The sequence below is a fragment of the Antennarius striatus genome, chromosome 4 (genome assembly GCF_040054535.1).
Source record: "Antennarius striatus isolate MH-2024 chromosome 4, ASM4005453v1, whole genome shotgun sequence".
Classification (NCBI taxonomy): domain Eukaryota; kingdom Metazoa; phylum Chordata; class Actinopteri; order Lophiiformes; family Antennariidae; genus Antennarius; species Antennarius striatus.
This window is the reverse complement of record NC_090779.1, coordinates 25847244-25865929: the sequence shown is the minus strand read 5'-3', so window position 1 is coordinate 25865929 and position 18686 is coordinate 25847244. Positions and strand designations below refer to the sequence as shown.

Below are 18686 nucleotides of genomic sequence, written 5' to 3'. Positions count from 1 at the left end.
ACACACAGACACACACGCAACCTTGAATTTTACTCTAACACCACTTTGTAACGTTATTATTTTAAAAGTTCCTGTTTACCATGTTGTCCTTAAATGTAACACACCCCAGCCGTTGTAGCGTCTTCCGCTGCTAAGCAACTAGCAAGCCAATCGCTGTAGGAGAAGCTCCCCAGTGTCCGCCTCTCTGATTGGTCGATGAACATTTGTGACAAATCAGCGTTCAGCTCATTAGGACTGAACGGTAATGTTTGGATTCGGGGTAAAAGATGTCGCTGTATCGGGGCATCGGCAGCGCGGAGGTAAATAATAGTTTATTTCATTAATTTACTCTCCAAATGCTCAAATTGAGTTATCGATATTTTCTTTAATTCTTATTATTTTTTAATCGATAACGTCACAAACTGTTAGGGCAGGTCGGGTCGGGGAAAAAACTACCGACTGTCTGTAAGTGTTAGCAAACTGTAGCTAACAGCTAGCCGTTAGCAGTGTCACCGGTCCGTTAACGATACCGAATCAACTCGCGTGAAGCCTCACAGCGTTAGCAGCGTTAGCTGCGTTAGCTGCGTTAGCTGCTAGCTCCTGATTAACAGACCCCAATAGGAGGCTAGCCGGGCTAGCCTGTTAGCCTGTGCTGTGTGCAGCTGACTGACGCTAACGGTTGTCTCCCCAGTACATGACGAAATGGACACCGAGAAACGCAAAGTATGAACACGTGAAGACGAAGCTGGACACAGGTACACGTGACCTCCACGTCACGTGACAGATGTGCTCGTTACACCTGTAGAAAAGCACCTCCGTAACCTGACCGATGCTCTTCTCTGTTCATTCAACAGGATGCAGCATCACAAAGTACATGGAGAAAATGGAGGACATTAAAAAAAGTGAGTGTTGGATTTTTTGCTTCAAGCCCTCCAGACTCAGCAGAATCCTTCCTCCTGTTCACGGATTAAATTATTGTTTTGTTGGTCTTTATTTTCCATTTTCAAGACTACAGGTACAGAAAAGATGAAATCTTCAAGCGGTTAAAGGTCACAACATTTGCACAACTGGTGAGTACTGATGTGAGTTTCTTATGTCTGCTGTTCTCTTTATGTTTAGAGGCGACTCGACAAACGCAGCAATAATCCTGATCCACTAAAGTCGTGCTCTTACATTCCATTACCGACTCCAGGATTCACTTTGAACTTTTGAAATCTTTGCCTTTTCGTGCAATCATTTAAAGTGTGTGTTTCTCACCAGATTCTACAGGTAACGTCTGTTTCAGGCCTGAATGAGACTATTGATGGAGAATCAGTCGACCCCGCAGGTAACGGAACGGCCAAGGGGAATATTATGTTGAATATTTACCAATGCAATGGATTGGCAGCTTCATTTCAAATCAATCGTCAGCTCTTTAAAGGAATGTATCTGTGATCGCTCACATAGTTGTTGTAGCTCAGGTTCTGGAGAGTTTCTCTCTGTCCCTCTCTGGTGCAGACGGCGTGTCGGTGGCGTGTGAAGGAGACCTGGAGTCGGTCTCTGAACGCAGCAACACGTCAGCACCGGCGCCGCTTCCTGCAGATCCTCAGGAGGCAGCCGAGTCCCGGGAGAGCTGCCGCTCCGCCAGGTCGACACTGCACAGGTAGCGTGTGAACGCACCGCCGCACAGGTGGCGTGTGAACGCACCGCCGCACAGGTGGCGTGTGAACGCACCGCCACACAGGTGGCGTGTGAACGCACCGCCGCACAGGTGGCGTGTGAACGCACCGCCGCACAGGTGGCGTGTGAACGCACCGCCGCACAGGTCTACACAGGTAGAGGAGAGGTGCAAACAGCCTCTCGTCTCTCCCCCAGCCTCGTCACCGGCGTCGGGGAACTGAACCTCCAGCGGCCCCCCCAGGAGACGACGAGGGGCCCGGACCCGGGGGACACGCCCTACCCCGACTGCCCCTACCTGCTGCTGGACGTCCGGGACCGGGACCAGTATGAGTGCTGCCATATCATCAGCGGTAGGGGGCGCCAGTGTGCGGTCATGACAACCGGTCTGTGTTCGGTTCTGACCCCCCCACCTCACCCCCCCTCTGCCCACAGCCTCCAGCTTCCCCATCACCATGCTGGCCCGAACCATGAACCCCTACACCAAGGAGATCCTGCAATACGTATCCTTCAGAGGTCACTTCCTGTTTGTTCCCCACCCAGACCCCCACCCGGATCGACCTTAACCCCCACCTGCAGAAAAACGCTGCAGGGAAAATCATCGTGGTGTACGACGAGGACGAGAGGATGGCCATCCAGGTGGCCACGTCCATGTGTCAGCGGGGGTTCGAGAACCTGTTCCTGCTGTCTGGAGGTGGGGACCCCCCCACCCTAACCCTAACCCCCCCTGCTGGGTGTCCACTCTGACATGAAACCCTCTGCCTCCAGGTCTGAAGGTGGTGGCCCAGAAGTTCCCGGAGGGGCTGACCACGGGCTCCCTCCCCCCCTCCTGCCTGTCTCCAGGGGCGTCACGGAGGAGGCGGAGCTCGGCGCCCCCGGTGGCGGCGGAGAGGAGGTGCAGGTTCACGCCGGACGAGCTGAACAAGATCCAGGAGCAGCTGGAGGAGGTCTACACCCCCAGCAGCGCCAGCAGTGAGTCCACGTGGCGTCAGCGGGGGGGGGCGGCGGTCAGAACGGCCCCTGGAGGACGCCCCTGTCATCGCCTCACGCGTGTCACATGTGTCATGTGGTGTTTTTGCGTGTCCCCTGCAGGTCGCGTGTCCAGCAGCATGTCGTCCAGCAGCGGTCGGTCCAAAGCGTCGGGCGCTCAGAGCCGCCTGAGTTCCTGCTCATCGGGGGGGGGGCGCCGCGTCCAGAGCTGCAGGCCCTGGAAATAAGAGACCCCCCCACCCCAGACCCCCCCGTCCACACGGTCAAGGCCTCACTAATTTAAAGAAGCTGACCATAAAGGGTAGTGTGTATGCGTTAGTGTGTGTGTGTGTGTGTGTGTGTGTGTGTGTATGTATATATATTTGTATGAGTGTGTGTGTATATATGTGTGTGTGTGTGTGTCCAGACTCGCTCTAGACGTCCGTCCAGTATTTAAACTGACTAGGAACCACTCCTGAACCTTCATCCAGACCCGCTTTAAAGGGTTAAAGGGTTCTTCTCTCAGAACCAATCAGAACCCATCGGAAACCATGAGAACCAATCAGAACCGTTGGTTTAGCTGCTTGTCTGTTCTCTCCAGTCCTCTGGAGTTGAACTGAGTCAGTATTTCCTGGATAACGCCCGCATCTGGATCGCTGCTCATCACAGCGACCCCACGGCGACCCCTCAGTGACCCCACAGCGACCCCTCACCCACAGTGAACATGAAGTCATTGAGGAAGTGACACCAGGTTTCTCAGCTCATTTATTGGACAGTTTTTTGTTGCCATGGGGATCCTGACCGTGGCGCTCCGCCCCCCGTGGGGCTCCGCCCCCCTCAGTAAGGGTTCTTGTGGGTGTGGTCCATGATGGCCATCAGCGCCAGCCACGTCTCCTGGGCCGTGGGGACGATCTGATTGGCCGGCAGCAGGAAGCCGTGGCGACCGGTGTCCCTCAGCTCGAAGGTGTAGGAGTACTTGATGCCCTGGTTGTAGGTCCAGTCGATGGTGCCCCCGCTGGCCTGGTCTGTGGGGGTACAGTCAGTCATTAGGACACACCCCGGTTCTGATCCACGCACACACACACACACACACACACACACTAGTGCGTGTTCTGTTTTCACCTGCTGCTTGATGTGTGTGTGTGTGTGTGTGTGTGTGTGTGTGTGTCGCCATACACCTTACAGGTGATCAATAAACCCTGATCGGCTCCTCTGAGTGTCTGTGAGGTCACTTCCTGGTGGGCGGGGCCACTTACAGATGGTGTTGATGATGCTGCCGTATCGGTAGCTGGTCCCGTACAGCGAGCTCAGGGCAGACACCGCCTTCTTCGCCAGGCTGTGCTGTGGGGGGAGGGGGGGCGTCATCAGGTGAGACAGGAAGTCAGACGGGAAGTCGACAGCGGGGGCGGGGCTTACCAGCTCGGCCTGGTCCTTGGCGGGGGTGCGGGTGTAGCCGTAGGGGTACAGCAGCATCTGGGAGTACGAGTGGATGGAGACAAACGCCTTGAAGTTCCCGTGTCGCTTCACAAAGTCCACGATGGACCGGACCTCAGACTCAGAGTGGGCCCCGGGGCCCCGGTAGGTCTCTGAGCAGGGGTTCCCGCTGGCACCGGGTCCTGGACACCATAGGGTTCACAGCGCGGGGGTCAAAGTCATATTCACTGAGGGACATACACATCCGCATCTTGTCCTCAAAGGACCAGATGTCACTAATAAATGTAACTAAATGTAATGTAACTAAATGTAATGTAACTAAATGTAACTACTCCTTAATGTAACTAATAAATGTAACTAAATGAAGGTAGTTGGTGTGAGAGGAGAGGATGCAGACAACAGGGGTAGATGGAGGACACTGATTGGCTGTGGAGACCCTGAAGGGAAAAGCTGAAAGAAGAAGATTTTAGACACTCTGATCTTTTATGCTCTCGTGGGCCACAGTAAATGATGTGGAGGGCCACATTTGGGCCCCCGGGCCTTCAGTTTGACACATGTGGTTTGGAAAAAGAGCAGGAAACAGTAAAACTCATTGTGAATGTCTCCAGAAATATTTATCTGATGCGGGGGGTCATGAAACCCTCTGCAGGCTGGAGGTGTTTTGTTTTTATGTTACTGGAGCGCCCCCTGGTGGAGGGACTCATAACCAGCCCCAGAGCAGAAACTGAGGATGGTGGGTGTGTGTGTGTTTGGACATACACACACTTTACCTCCAAAACCAGCGTCCCAGTTCCTGTTGGGGTCGACCCCCGCGCAGCGGGACCCGGGGTTGGGCTTCCTGGTTTTACGCCACATCCGGTTCTGAAAGAATCAGCATGACGTCATGTTTTCACTTCCTGTTTACGCAGGAAGTGATGATTTAACGACGGCCACAGGGACAGACGATGAACCCTGATGTTGCCGTTGCCGTGGAAACCTCGGCGACACTCACGGCGCTGTGGGTGTAGGCGTAGCCGTCAGGGTTGGTCACCGTCTCCAGGTAGATGTCCATGTTGTCCAGGATGGCGGTGAGGGCGGGGTCACGACCGTAGTCGGTCACGATCTGCTCCAAACAGAACCTCCATGTTAGTGATGTCACCAATGTGGGCGGGTCTGAACCCAGAAGCACCCCAGACCTTCTTGGCGAACCAGACGCCGCTGGCCTGGGTGACCCACTCCCTGGAGTGGATGCCGGTGTCGATCCAGATGGCGGGGCGGCCCGTTCCCCCGGTGCTGAACTGAGGAACAGAACGGATGAGTGACGGCGTGTCAGCGGCGCTCTGATGAACACGTGAACATGTCTGACGTGAGGCGTTCAGGGACCTTCAGGACGTTCAAGTCCCGGCGCTCATAGCTCTGGCCAATCGTCAGCTTGGAGACCAGTTTGGGGTTCTCAGCCACCAGCTGGTCCTGGAACCTGTAGATCTGAGCCCAGAACAGCCTGAGCTTTAGTGTGTGTGTGTGTGTGTGTGTGTGTGTGTGTGTGTGTGTGTGTGTGTGTGTGTGTGTGTGTGTGTGTGTGTGTGTGTGTGTGTGTGTGTGTGTGTTCTCACCTCACTGAGGGTGTGGTACGTGGTGTAGTCGAACTCGTCTGTGTTTCTCGCCTCGGTGAAACGAGTGGCGGCGGCGGCGTCCATCTCCTCCTGCTCCTCCTCCACCAGCGCCTGCAGGACAACGACACCGATCACACCTCGCACCGGGGGGTCGTGGGGTCAGAGGCCGTGCCGTTCACACCTGCAGGTCCCGGATCATGACGGAGAACTGGATGCCGTGACTCTCCAGGTGATCCTTCACCACCTGCAGGCTGCGGGGGGGGACCCTGACGTCCACTGGAGACCCCACCTGGGTCACGTCCGTCCAGAAGTCCAGCTGGGAGGAAGCAGAGGGGAATGAGGCCGCGTCCCATTTTGCACACGTTTAAACAGAGACTCCGTGGGGACTTACCTGCAGCTCCTCCGCCCCCCCCAGCGCTCTGACCACAGACAGCTGAGCCTCATCCCGTCCCACGATACGCAGCACCTGATGTCTGCAACCAGAGAAGCACAGCCCTCACTTCCTGTTACCCAAGATGCAGCAGAAACTGCATCTTGGGTAACAGCTGGGGGGTTCTATCGGATCGTCACGTCCAGACGTGATTCAAAGACAGACAATAAAACAGAATCTGATCAAAACGCTTTGCATGATGGGAACTGGAGGAGATAAACTCCACTGAGCTTCAGTCTCAACACAAACCAAAGCAGATGCTTTAATTATGAAAGGGGACTTCCTGTTTCTGATCCATCCAGAGAATTAAAGTCATTCCAAACTTTCTGCCGCACCGGTCCGGTACCGGATCCCCACCCCCCCAACAGACCCACTCACCCCTCGAACGTCTCCCTGCCGAAAACGGCCACGAGCAGCGTGAACGCGATCAACCCCCTCATGACGATCAGTGGACGGGGGCGGGCGCGCGCGGGTTTATATGTGCCCCTGCGCCGGGTCACGTGATCGAAACTTGCTTAAGGTGAGGCGTGTCCACAGGTGGTCCCGTTCACACCGAGATACCGACCCGCGCGCGCGTCCGTTCGGCGTGACGTCAGGACTGTTCCGTTATTGCATGTGCACACCTGAGATGCAGACGGGTTTTAATCCCACAACTCATCCTTCAACAGGTAACCTGGGATTAACAGAACCTGAATGTAGTGATCTGAGGTTTATTAAAGTCTGACTTTAACGGCTAGAGCTCAATAAATCCAACACAAACCTGACATTTCACCGCTGGAGGGAGAACATCAGCCAAGCCCCGGCTGGGCCAATAGGAGCTCAGGATTTAATCCAGGTGGGAGATAATTCCCCAAACAGCAGGTGTTTTCCCAAAATCAGCTTTACTTTTCCTCTGCAACACCTTTATCAGCTGTTTGTGGAACACAAAGCTTCCCATTCAAGGACGGGTCGGGTGAATAATAAATCAGATGAATACAGAACCAATCAATAATAAATTAGATTAATACATGTTTATTAATCAAATCGATTTGATTAATAAATCAGATTAATACTGAACCAGAAATAAAAAATAAACAGAATAAAGATGAGTTTGATTATTTACCAGGAGGTTATTAAAAATAGTTTATGGACTAAATGTGGAAACAAATGTAAACATCCAATTGGATGGATGGATGATGGATGGATGGATGATGGATGGATGATGGATGGATGGATGATGGATGAATGATGGATGGATGGATGGATGGATGGATGGATGAATGGATTGATGGATGATGGATGGATGAATGGATTGATGGATGATGGATGGATGGATGGATGATGGATGAATGATGAACAGTAACCAACACACAGCCTCTCTTTACAAGTATTTTTGTGAGTCATGACTGCAGACTGACTCTGACTCACTTCCTTAAAACAGACGCCCGCGCGCACGCACAAACACACACACACACACACACAAACACACACACACACACACACACACACACACACACACACACACACACACACACACACACACACACACACACACACACACACACACACACACACAGTTTAATGAAAAGTTTGAGGCCAGAAACCGGAAGAACATGATTGTATGTTTTGTGTTCATGAGAGACAACAAGGATCTGACATGACAGGGTGTGACTCTGAGCGCACCGGAAGTGGCTGCATTCCCCGTTTCCTGTCAACAACGTAATACTGTGTGTGTGTGTGTGTGTGTGTGTGTGTGTGTGTGTGTGTGTGTGTGTGTGTGTGTGTGTGTGTGTACAAAGTATTTTCCATGAATTGACTACTACTACTAGTATGTCTGTGATTTTGTGATTTAAAACTTCAACATATTAACATTATAATATTTTAACCTTTTAACACTTTAACATGATCAAATAGGAAATTAAAATTGAACTGTTTGAATGAAAAACAAATTCAGAATGAGCGCTACAGCAGGTTGGATCGACGATATTAACGGTCCTTTGTTATGACAGGAAGTTCCTCCAGTGTTCTCTGATTGGTTGTCCTTGGGTATATGACCCGCCTTCTTAATTACCATTGGTTAATATGACAATATTTCGTAGGGGAATGACAGCCCTGAAAAATCAATGAAAAGGCAACGGAACCTTCGGAGTCAAGACCGAGAAATACTAAACATGTTTCCGTGATGAAAGGAGACTTGATTTCACAATAAAAGGTAATAAACGATAAATATATGTCCAAGATCAATTCAATGCGTGTTATGCCCAACACCAGTCAAATACAGGACACGTGTAGTTTTTGTTTCTCCAACAAATTCTGATTATTTTTATTATCTGCTTTGTTTTGATTCATTTACCACCGTACTTAAGGTAAAGGATTTTATTTTGAAGGCCAATACCGGAAGCTTTGTAGTTGATCTGCGCTAACTTCCCATCGACGCTGAGCGGCTCCTCGGAGGCGACGCTGACCGGACCCGGACTGCCGTACCGCTTCTCTGGGGCGTCTTCTAGAAGTTCTGGCTCTGACAGCTGGTTCAGCTTCAGCTCACCTGTTCTCCCTGTCCGAACCGAGTCAAAGACCCCGGGAAAAGTCCCCGAAATGGAGATAGAGAAAGAAGTGAAGAAGGTAAGCGGTGCTCAGGGAACGCCCTGAGAAGGTGTGCCGGAGCGGAGCAGGTGGAGACACGTTCCGGAGCTCCGAGCAACTTTATAAAGTTCCTGTCCGTCGTTTTAGGTCTTAAAAACGATGTTTTTCCTGCTTTCCTAAAATCAGAATTTAATAATACAGAAAACTAGCGAACTTTCAGTTACAGCCTGTTGACAATAAGTTGTTTGTTCTCTAGCTAACGATGTTAGCCGTTAGCTTGTTAGCTTCAGAACCAGTAGGGTAACAAGGGGTTAATGGAGTTTCAGAACCAGTCAGACATTACGTCAGAGACTACTGAAGCGTTTCAGTAAAACAATACAAGATGTGGCGAAGCTGTGACGTCACGCGAACACTTCCTGGTTTGTCTGAAATCCATGTTTGTGTCACTCGTTTCTGATTGGTTCAGCCGGAGGACGTGACGTCTGATGGATGGAGTCAGGGTGAGACGTGACTTGTGAGTCATGTGACCTCAGATCAGAGGATCTCTGATTGGATCAGACAGAACCACGTCAGACCAGGGTTATCGTTTGGCATGCGGCCCGATGGACGGATGGGCCGCATGCCTTCAGCTCCTCCTGGCTGGTTTAACGACCCGTGGATGAAGGTCCGAGGGCGGAGAACCGCTGTCCTGCTGTTTCTAATCGAATCCATCACGCCACCCAGATGCATTGTGGGAAGGATGCTGTGTCGGTGGGACCGCCTCCCGATTAAAGGAACTGACCTTCTGCTGGGCGAAACGACGGCGTGGCCTCCAGCGGACGCTGACTCATGGTTCAGGAGGTGCTGAGTCATGACGCTGTGTTCCAGAGAGGCGTGACCTCCAGCCAAGATGGCAGACGGCGCTCGCCAGGCGTCACGTAAATATTTACCCATCAGACATTAGCGAACGCCGATGATGTCATCCAATAGTGTTGGTGTCTACTCTTTGGTCACATGACTCCTGGTGAGCCGAACTGTTTCCAGATGCATTGTGGGTCGATTCCTTCAGCCTGTAGGACAGATGACGGTAAAAACTGGCTTCACTCCTGCATTCCTCAGACGTGGGTGTCTGTTGGATCAAAAGCATCCCTGGCGGGGGGGGGGGGGGGGGGTTTGTGGTGGTGGTGGGGGAGTCCCGGCGGCGGCGACGAACAGCCGACCATATATGGTCATAAACTGGGCTAACGGCTTGAGGACGGGAGCGTGGTGTGTGACACTGAAGCAGACCATCATGAACAGATGTTCAGAGGCCAGCAGCACATCGGCGCCACCTCCTGGACGGCTCCAGCCCACAGTCATGTGGTCTCACGCTGAGCATTCTGGGAAGTGTTGGTGTGCATAAGAACGGCGTGTTAATCGCTAGAATTCATCTGAGGTCACGGAAAGCGTCTCGAAATGTTGACGTGAACTTTGAATTGTCTCGTAGGGCTACGCTCCCGCTGCAGGGCGGTCGGTTGGTCGGATGGTCGGATGGTCGGATGTGGTTTCAGCTGCTCACCTCTGCTCTGTTTCCAGATGACCCTCGGTCACGAGTTTGGCGCCGGCGCTTCCTGCCTGAGATGTAAAGACAAGTGTGAAGGCTTCGAGCTGCACTTCTGGAGGTCAGTACCGCCTCCGTCCAGCAGGGGGACTCAGACACGTTCACCTTCTGTGTTCAGAAGGAAGACGTGAGGGTGACACGGTGAACCTGGTTCCTCAGGAGAGTCACAAACACATGTAGGAGAAAGTTTCCAGCAGCTGATCTGTCCAGACACGTCACACACTCATGAAACACTCTGAGGCGTGTGACGACACACACCTGATGTGTTAGCGCCAGCGCTAGCTTCAGGGGCATCAGGAAGAAACATAAAAACACAGTTTAAAGTCACGCGTTCATCAGGAATTCGAGTTTGATCCATTCTGGGACTGAGCTCCGAAGTCAAACTTTTATAATGCATAAAATAATTTGTTCTGACATTTTAAAATAGTTCCAAATCCCCTAAATTATAGAATATAATATTAAAAAAGTATAATTATGTATGAGTTACTTAAAGAATGAAAAGAAACACAAAAGTCACAAGAACACGCGAGTTACGTCTTTAATCCGAGATCCTGTCTCACTGATGTTGTATCCATCCGCCAACACGTGGTAAAGAACGAGATCCGGTCTCACTGATGTATCCATCCGCCAACACATGGTAAAGAACGAGATCCGGTCTCACTGACGTATCCCTCCGCCAACACATGGTAAAGAACGAGATGCGGTTTCACTGACGTATCCCTCCGCCTGCAGGAAGATCTGCCGTAACTGTAAGTGTGGGCTGACGGAACACAACGTCCAGATGAACTCGGAGGAGAACAAGAAGGTGGGGCGTCTGTTCGAGGACACCAAGTACACGGGGCTCATCGCCAAGCTGAAGAAGGACGGCGTCCCCAGTTACCGGGGCAACATGATGACCGTCACCCTACCCACCCCCGCCACGGCGCAAATTGTCCCCCCCAGCGCTGCTTCCACTGTGGTTCCCTTCTCTACAGGGGCTGGTTCTGTGCCGCCGGCCGGTGCTGATGCAGGTTCACGCCCCCCACCCAGCAGGGGTCCGGTTCTGGCCCCGCCTCCAGTACCAGCCCCGCCCCCGGTTCCGTTAGCTCCAGCTAGCGTCACTCCTGTCAAGGCGACTAAAGTCCCGCTCGCCGTCAGCGTCACCTCCACCAGCGCGGTGCCGGTCCCCAAAGATGCACCAATGAGATCCGTCACCTACGAGTGGGCCCCCCCAGTAGCCAATCAGCATGTGGTAGGTAACAGAACCAGAACCAATGGGACTGGGGCGATGGAGCGCTGGTTTCACTCAGACGGTTCTTCTTCCAGGCGATGCGTTACATCGAGCTGCTCCCCCCGGAGAAGCGGCCAATCGCGGGCACGGAGGGCGCGGCCTACCGCCGGCAGCAGATGGCCCGCCAGCTGCCCGAACACGACCAGGACCCCTCCAGGTGCCACGAGCTGACCCCCGCCGAGGTCAAGCAGATGCAGCAGTACGTCCGCAAGTGTAAGAGCGAGGCGCTGGGGGTGGGGGACGTGCTGCTGCCGGAGGACATGCCGCTGGTCCAGGCGGGGGGGCAGCCGGGCGACGGCGTCCAGGCCCTGGGGGCATCTGGGGCTGGAGCCGGGGGCAGCAGAGGTGCAGCTAGACCAGGAGGTGCTGTGGGGACCACCACCACTGCTGGGGCCCTGGGGGGCCCCAGAGCTCAGCAGGCGCTGCAGAACTATGTAAGTAACTGTTCTGTCCTCTGATTGGATGAGTCGATGTGGAGACAGGAAGTCTGTTTCATTGGACAGGAAGTTAATTACATCCCACAAATATCTTCACAACCGTTCTAGATAGAAAGATGAAACAAAAGCACATGACTCAGGCAGCACAGGGGATGGAAATGAGATGATGACCTTGCCAAAACTAGGTCAAGGTCAAATTTTCACTTTTAGACATTTTTAGGTACATATCTCTGAGACCTGATGAGATATAATCACAAAACAAAAAGCAACATGTTCAGGAAGCCAGAGGCACAAAGATGTGAAGATGTCACAGGATGTCGTCTCTGACTGCCTTGTTTAACCTGAAACTCATGTCGACTGAAGCTAATCTGCACAGACTGAACACAAGGGGGCGCCGTCAGACCACAACACGGCTGCAGATTGATTGGGTGCCGAGTCCCGAGTGAGGATCTAGTTTTTTGAGCCCCACATGTGCATCCATTTAGTGGCGTCTGGTGATTTATTCCTGGTTCCTCTGACTCACAAGTGAAGAAGGTTTGAGCTCCAAACAAGAAGCAGGAGAAGAACCTCCAGCGGACCGCCCCCACCGCCACAGAAACCACTTCACAGAGTCATGTGACGTTTGACACGGGCTCGGTGGAAACCCGGGAGGCGTGCGTCATCGCTCGGGCCTTCATCTTCATGCCTTCCTGCTTCTCCGTCGTCCCGGTAACCACCCTCCCTGTCGCTTCCTCTTCCAGGCGTGCCATCACTGCCAGCAGCCGATGGCGGCGGGCGAGCCGGCGGTGTACGCGGAGCGGGCCGGCTACGACAAGCTGTGGCACCCGGCCTGCTTCGTGTGCTGCACCTGCTGCGAGCTGCTGGTGGACATGATCTACTTCTGGAAGAAGGGCCGGCTCTACTGCGGCCGTCACTACGGCGACAGCGAGAAGCCGCGCTGCGGGGGCTGCGACGAGGTGCCGCCGGGGCCGGGGGGGGTTTGTGTCTGAAGGTGTCGCTGTGAGGGATCTTCACGCCCCCTTTCTCTCCTCAGCTGATCTTCTGTAACGAGTACACCCAGGCTGAGGGCCAGAACTGGCACCTGAAGCACTTCTGCTGCTTCGACTGCGACGCCGTCCTCGCCGGGGAGACCTACGTGATGGAGGACGACAAGCCCGTCTGCAAGCCCTGCTATATGAGGAACTACGCCAAGGTAGGGCCTTCAGTGTGGGGGCGGGGTCACGCAGACTTCATGTTACCACCAGAAAGTAAATAATAATAAATGTGTTCATCCCAACACGACGTTTATGCATCCCAAAAACAATAACGGAACATACGGTAGAAGAGACGCAAGGATGGAGTTTAAACAGTAGTACAATATAAAAACTAAACACACTGTTAATTTAAAGTTTTTATTTACATCGTAACTGTACAGGTAAAAAGGAAAAAGAGTAAAATTATACATTAGTTTCATTAAAATGTTAAAACCTCATTTAAAAAAAGTTTTAGAAATAAAGATGTAATGCAGTTTTGTTTTTTTTACTTTACTTTTCACTCAGTAGTTTTCTTTTCCTTTAATTCATATTTTCTCCTGTGGACAGTGAACCAAGAACCTTCACACACATGTAGTAATATCTGTAGTAATACCTGTAGTAACATCTGAAGTAACATCTGTAGTAACATCTGTAGTAACACCTGTAGTAACACCTGTAGTAATACCTGTAGTAATAAATGTAGTAATACCTGTAGTAATACCTGTAGTAATACCTGCAGTAATACCTGCAGTAATACCTGTAGTAATACCTGTAGTAATACCTGTAGTAATACCTGTAGTAATACCTACAGTAATACCTGCAGTAATACCTGTAGTAATACCTGTAGTAATATCTGTAGTAATATCTGTAGTAATACCTGTAGTAATACCTGCAGTAATACCTGTAGTAATACCTGTAGTAATATCTGTAGTAATATCTGTAGTAATACCTGTAGTAACATCTGAAGTAACATCTGTAGTAACATCTGTAGTAACACCTGTAGTAATACCTGTAGTAATACCTGTAGTAATAAATGTAGTAATACCTGTAGTAATACCTGTAGTAATACCTGCAGTAATACCTGCAGTAATACCTGTAGTAATACCTGTAGTAATACATGTAGTAATACCTGCAGTAATACCTGCAGTAATACCTGTAGTAATACCTGTAGTAATATCTGTAGTAATATCTGTAGTAATACCTGCAGTAATACCTGCAGTAATACCTGTAGTAGTACCTGTAGTAATACCTGCAGTAATACCTGTAGAATTACCTGTCGTAATACCTGTAGTAATACCTGTCTCTGTTCTTCGTTAACTTCTGATTTTTTTCCAGGATAACACTCATTATCACTTTTGCATCTTTTTCGAAAGCATGGCAATAATCAATCAATCAGTCTTTATCAGTCTATCTGTTAATCCCATCAGCAGACATGTCAGAGCGGTTAACAGACAGACAAACCCAACAGGACCGTAGTCTAGCTCCTGTCTCAGACCTCGTGTTGCTGTTTGGTTGATTTTAATCAGACAGAATCACACAGGTGAATCACACAGGTGAATCACACAGGTGAATCACACAGGTGAATCACACAGGTGAGTCTCAGGTGAGATCAGAACATAACGGTGATTTCCGGGTTCAAAATTTAAGTGAAGAAATGGAAAACTTGTGAATATTTTTGTTAAATGGAAGTGTATTTAAAGTTTACGTCCCAGAGACACTCTGTCTGATGATCGTGTGTGAAAGATGAAAGAACGCACGCAAACGAGAACACGGGTCACGTACCACCCCCAGTCCGTGAATGGGAGGTCCTGCTCTGATGGGGGGGCTTGGCGGGTTGCCCTTAGACTGTTTACTGGATGTTCTGGGGCGGTTCAGAACCCGACTGACTGGACAGGAGGTCTGTGGTTCTAACACTGATATCCAGGATTTGCCCCCCAGCTTTGGGTCACCTGGTGAGGTGGGAGTGTCCCTTTGGGAGTGACAGACACCCTCAGGACTCTGGGAATGCAGATTTGTCCATTTCTGTCCAGCGAATCTGGTTCAAGCGTCCCAGCCCGACTCCGTCCTGGAACTGGACTCAGTGTCTGTGGGTGGGGTGTCAGGGGGTCTCCTGCCCCCAGAACAATAGACCTCTCAGTGAACGCGATAGAAGCTGGAGAAGGAAGCCGGCCACCCAGGCTGGAGAATGTGAACCGCCCAGCGTGTGTTTACCCCGCTGATCCATCAGACCCAGAACCGGTTCTGTTGGGCTCAGGTGTCCACAACTGAGCTGAACATCTGTGTTGTTGCATCGTTAGCCCCCCCCCCCCCCCCCCACCGGGGGCCGTAACGCTAACTCAGCGAAGCCGCCGTGTGCTAAACGTGTTTCCTCTCTCGTCTCAGAGCTGCGTGAGCTGCCAGACGGCGCTGGAGCCCGAGGTCCAGAGGGTTTCCTACGGCGAGCACCACTGGCATGCCAGCGAGGACTGCTTCAGGTGCGCCGCCTGCCGCAAGGCCCTGATTGGCCAGCGCTTCATGGTGGTGCAGGGCAGACTCTTCTGCTCAGTGGAGTGCAAGAAGGCCATGACCTAGATGGCCCCCAGCTGTGGACACCTTTGATTACTAGCGGCCTGATCAGAACCGATCAGGTATCATCAATCAGCTCCTCTCTGCTTCATTCAGCCTTCAGGGCAGTTCTTCCTGCCCCTCAGATCATTGTCTTTATTAACCCCCAAACACTGATGTCACCACCTGCTGCAGCTTCCTACATAAGGACGAGTACAGTATGCACCAGTAAAGATCAGTATGCACCAGTGTGTACCAGTATTTACCAGTATAAACCAGTTTACTTCAGTATATAACTGCATACTTCAGTATACACCAGTATACTCCATGATACACCAGCATGCACCAGTGTACACCTGTATCAACCAGTGTATGTTGGTATACACTGGTATATGGTAAGGATTACAGACTGGACAGACTGCAGGTCTGGAGGTTCATCTCAGAGGTTCATTCTGAGGAGGACTTCAGGTCGCTGGGGGGTCGGCCTCAGCGGCTGAGGATCGCTTCAGGAACGACACTGGAAAACGTTTGTGGTCTATTTTTGCCGTCTGCGTAATGAATTTTCCTTTTTGAACAATAAACAGAACTTTACAGAACGTTCTGCGTTTCCTTCTCCGGTGACGTACCGGCCGTCACGCCGATGGGAACACTGCAGCCGGCCGGCCATGATGGAAAAACCAGCTCTGTGGGCTGGTGTGTTTTCATCCACCGGTGGAAACGGTTCACAATGAGAGGAAGCTCCATCTCTGAGGGCCCTATTGTCTGAAATGGCATGCGGCCCATCGCCGCGCTGCTATTTCCCCTCTTTGAAGCAGAACGCTGCCAGAACCAGTGAGCGAGTCGCTGTTCTGATGACACCCATCAACATGAGCCTGGAGGTGTGTGTGTGTGTGTGTGTGTGTGTGTGTGTGTGTGTGTCGACATCCACCAGAGCGTCTGGTCTTTCTCCTCGATGGGTCAGAGAGGACACTTGGGAGCACAGATGAATCGTGGGAGGGTTTGTTAGCAGACGCTGGAGCAGCTTGTGGTTTCTGTGCTCAAGGGCACGTTGGCAGTGCTCAGGTGGACTGACACCCAGCTACCGCTCCTCGCTGGACTAGAACCGACCCCCTGTCCCTAGAACTGGTCCTGGCGCCCTGCTGCTGCAGAGTCACCTGTGACCACTAGGGGGCTTTAGTATCAAAACTGCAAGGATAGAAAATGTAAGGCACAACTGATGATGTCATCATCTTTGGGAGGAGGGGCCTGACCTCAACCCAGCCAAGCACCAATGGGAGACGATGGAGCGGCAACACGCCCCAACCTGCTGGAGAACGCCAAATGAGGTCACAGCATTTGTGGACCAGAGCTGTGGAGTCCTCAGGAGACTACCCACAATTCATAGTTACAGTTTACCTGTGAGAAGATGTCCAGTGTCCACCCGTCTGTCTCCACCTGTCTGTCTCCACCCGTCTGATGTAGATGAAGACCACTGGTTCTTCTCGTCCACCATTAGATTTCCTTCATCCTCCACCGTTTGCACCTTCCTGTTCCTTCTTTCTCTTGGTTCCGAACCCGGAGTCCAATCAGAAGTTGGACCATCACTGGGACCATCAGACCTGCCTCCTGAGATGCTGTGACACGGGTCAGCACATGTTGCTGTTGGGGGTGGGGCTTCATCTGGGATTGCCCAGGAATCTGCTGGCACTGGCCAACAGGAGGCGTTGGAGTTACCTCCACTCACAGGAGATGTTTCCAGACGCTGTCAGAGTTGTAGATCATGATTTAAAGCTGCCGTGGGTTTAACACAACTGTTTTCAGAGCTTATCAGATTCCACGCCTGATCCTCCAGATGTGATGGAGGTGATGGAGGTGCCAGATACCGGCTCCTGATCCAGGTTGTCTTTGTTCCTCATGCTGAAATCATTTTCAGGGGAGAACATAGTGATCCCAGCGCCGGGCCGTCCAGGTAAAAATTCACTTATTTAAAAAAACACTGGGCTCAGATCCACGCTTCTGGGAAACGTCAGGGAGTTTATCTCAGGAAGATGGAAAACCTGGAGCGGCGAGAGGAATGGAAGATGAGGAGGAACCGGAGGCAGGAGCTCAGAACCAGAAGCTGACCATTCCCTGATTGAGGAATCCAAACAGGAAGCTTCTGTTGCCATAGCAACCCCCACAGGCCCGGACACCTTCGTCATGTTTACTCCTGGATGCGTTGATGGACATGAAGAGCTCACTGTCCGCACTGCAACCCACACCTGGAGTTCTGTTGCTGCAGAACCCACTGGGAAGGGTTTCTGCTTCAGATGTGAGGCTGAAGGGTTTGGGTTCAAGCCCCGCAGCAGCTGATCGGGTCGCGTCCCGCTTCTGGTCCAGAACCCAGTACCAGACGGGCCAAGATGGAAGGTAAACCTTGAGACACCCAACGCCAGTGAGGGACCCAGAACCAGCAGGAGGAGGACGAGCAGCCGGTCCAGCGCCATCAGACCCACCTGGTTCCGTCAGAGTCTGATCACGGATCAGCGTCGACCCGTCAGCAGCCCGACGTCCAATCAGAACGTGATCCTCATTTCCTGTCCTCACATGACCGGATCACCTGTTCAAACACTCCGGTTTGGGTTGTGTGTGTGTTCATGTGATGCTGATGATGTCAGGTGACGTTAGGGACACGCTACACACACACACACACACACACACACACACACACACACACACACACACACACACTAAAGCGATCTAGAATGCTGTGGTTCCTGCAGTGTGTGTGTGTGTGTGTGTGTGTGTGTGTGTGTGTGTGTGTGTGTGTGTGTGTGTGTCAGAAGAGGAGCCTCCTGCATTCCATCTGCTCCTAATGAGGGGGTTCTGCCGCCGTGCCAGGCAGGACGGTGGTGTGTGTGTGTCTGTGTCTGTCTGTCTGTGTGTGTGTGTCTCCCTCTAAACTAACAGGGATTAACCCACTGACCTGCTCTGATGATGTCATGACATCTATGATGTCATTAAAGGTGCAGGTGAACGAGTCAGGAGACGCTGACCCTTCAAAATAAAAGACCACAGAGATGCTTTAATGTGGGCTGGATGACATCTGAGGGATCCAAACACCAACTAAGACTATTTATATCCACCCCCCCTCGACCCCCCAGGGGCTTAAGTCCAGGTTCTGTTCACAAACCTCGTGTTACCATAGTAACAGATCCTCATCAAACCAGTCGGCCTCTCAGAGGAAGCTTCTCATTCCAGCC

The 18686-nt window shown here is 51.8% G+C and overlaps 3 protein-coding genes across 3 annotated transcripts; 2 read left to right on the top strand and 1 right to left on the bottom strand.

Annotated features, from left to right (window-relative positions):
- Window positions 1–218: 218 nt before the first annotated feature.
- cep41 (centrosomal protein 41) lies at window positions 219–2940 on the top strand. Its single transcript, XM_068312488.1, has 11 exons — window positions 219–299; window positions 671–734; window positions 834–881; window positions 988–1049; window positions 1240–1306; window positions 1477–1621; window positions 1834–1988; window positions 2071–2138; window positions 2215–2329; window positions 2404–2607; window positions 2728–2940. Exons 1-11 carry the CDS (start codon window positions 267–269, stop codon window positions 2850–2852), a joined length of 1086 nt encoding a protein of 361 aa, XP_068168589.1. The 5' UTR covers window positions 219–266; the 3' UTR covers window positions 2853–2940.
- A 190-nt stretch (window positions 2941–3130) lies between these two features.
- Window positions 3131–6504, bottom strand: cpa5 (carboxypeptidase A5). Its single transcript, XM_068312489.1, has 11 exons — window positions 6439–6504; window positions 6022–6103; window positions 5812–5946; window positions 5631–5741; window positions 5401–5502; window positions 5214–5315; window positions 5030–5140; window positions 4809–4899; window positions 4021–4220; window positions 3861–3945; window positions 3131–3629 (listed from the first exon to the last, which is right to left on the bottom strand). The coding sequence occupies exons 1-11, from the start codon at window positions 6498–6500 to the stop codon at window positions 3442–3444; spliced, it is 1269 nt and encodes a 422-aa protein (XP_068168590.1). The 5' UTR covers window positions 6501–6504; the 3' UTR covers window positions 3131–3441.
- Window positions 6505–8463: 1959 nt separating this feature from the next.
- tes (testis derived transcript (3 LIM domains)) lies at window positions 8464–16061 on the top strand. The gene is made up of 7 exons (XM_068313790.1): window positions 8464–8661; window positions 10177–10262; window positions 10934–11432; window positions 11507–11905; window positions 12649–12864; window positions 12942–13100; window positions 15304–16061. The coding sequence occupies exons 1-7, from the start codon at window positions 8635–8637 to the stop codon at window positions 15490–15492; spliced, it is 1575 nt and encodes a 524-aa protein (XP_068169891.1). The 5' UTR covers window positions 8464–8634; the 3' UTR covers window positions 15493–16061.
- The last annotated feature ends 2625 nt before the right edge of the window (window positions 16062–18686 follow it).

What these genes read in the sequence shown, in the direction of transcription:
- cep41 (XM_068312488.1), top strand. Translation starts at nt 267, where the DNA reads ATGTCGCTGTATCGGGGCATCGGCAGCGCGGAG. An exon ending in GGGGCATCGGCAGCGCGGAG is followed by an intron (nt 300 to 670) that starts GTAAATAATAGT and finishes TTGTCTCCCCAG; the next exon opens with TACATGACGAAATGGACACC. An exon ending in GTGCTGCCATATCATCAGCG is followed by an intron (nt 1,989 to 2,070) that starts GTAGGGGGCGCC and finishes CTCTGCCCACAG; the next exon opens with CCTCCAGCTTCCCCATCACC.
- cpa5 (XM_068312489.1), bottom strand. Translation starts at nt 6,500, where the DNA reads ATGAGGGGGTTGATCGCGTTCACGCTGCTCGTGGCCGTTTTCGGCAGG. An exon ending in GGGACTTGAACGTCCTGAAG is followed by an intron (nt 5,316 to 5,400) that starts GTCCCTGAACGC and finishes TCTGTTCCTCAG; the next exon opens with TTCAGCACCGGGGGAACGGG. An exon ending in CTGGGACGCTGGTTTTGGAG is followed by an intron (nt 4,221 to 4,808) that starts GTAAAGTGTGTG and finishes TATGGTGTCCAG; the next exon opens with GACCCGGTGCCAGCGGGAAC.
- tes (XM_068313790.1), top strand. Translation starts at nt 8,635, where the DNA reads ATGGAGATAGAGAAAGAAGTGAAGAAG. An exon ending in CAGTAGCCAATCAGCATGTG is followed by an intron (nt 11,433 to 11,506) that starts GTAGGTAACAGA and finishes TTCTTCTTCCAG; the next exon opens with GCGATGCGTTACATCGAGCT. An exon ending in AGCAGGCGCTGCAGAACTAT is followed by an intron (nt 11,906 to 12,648) that starts GTAAGTAACTGT and finishes TTCCTCTTCCAG; the next exon opens with GCGTGCCATCACTGCCAGCA.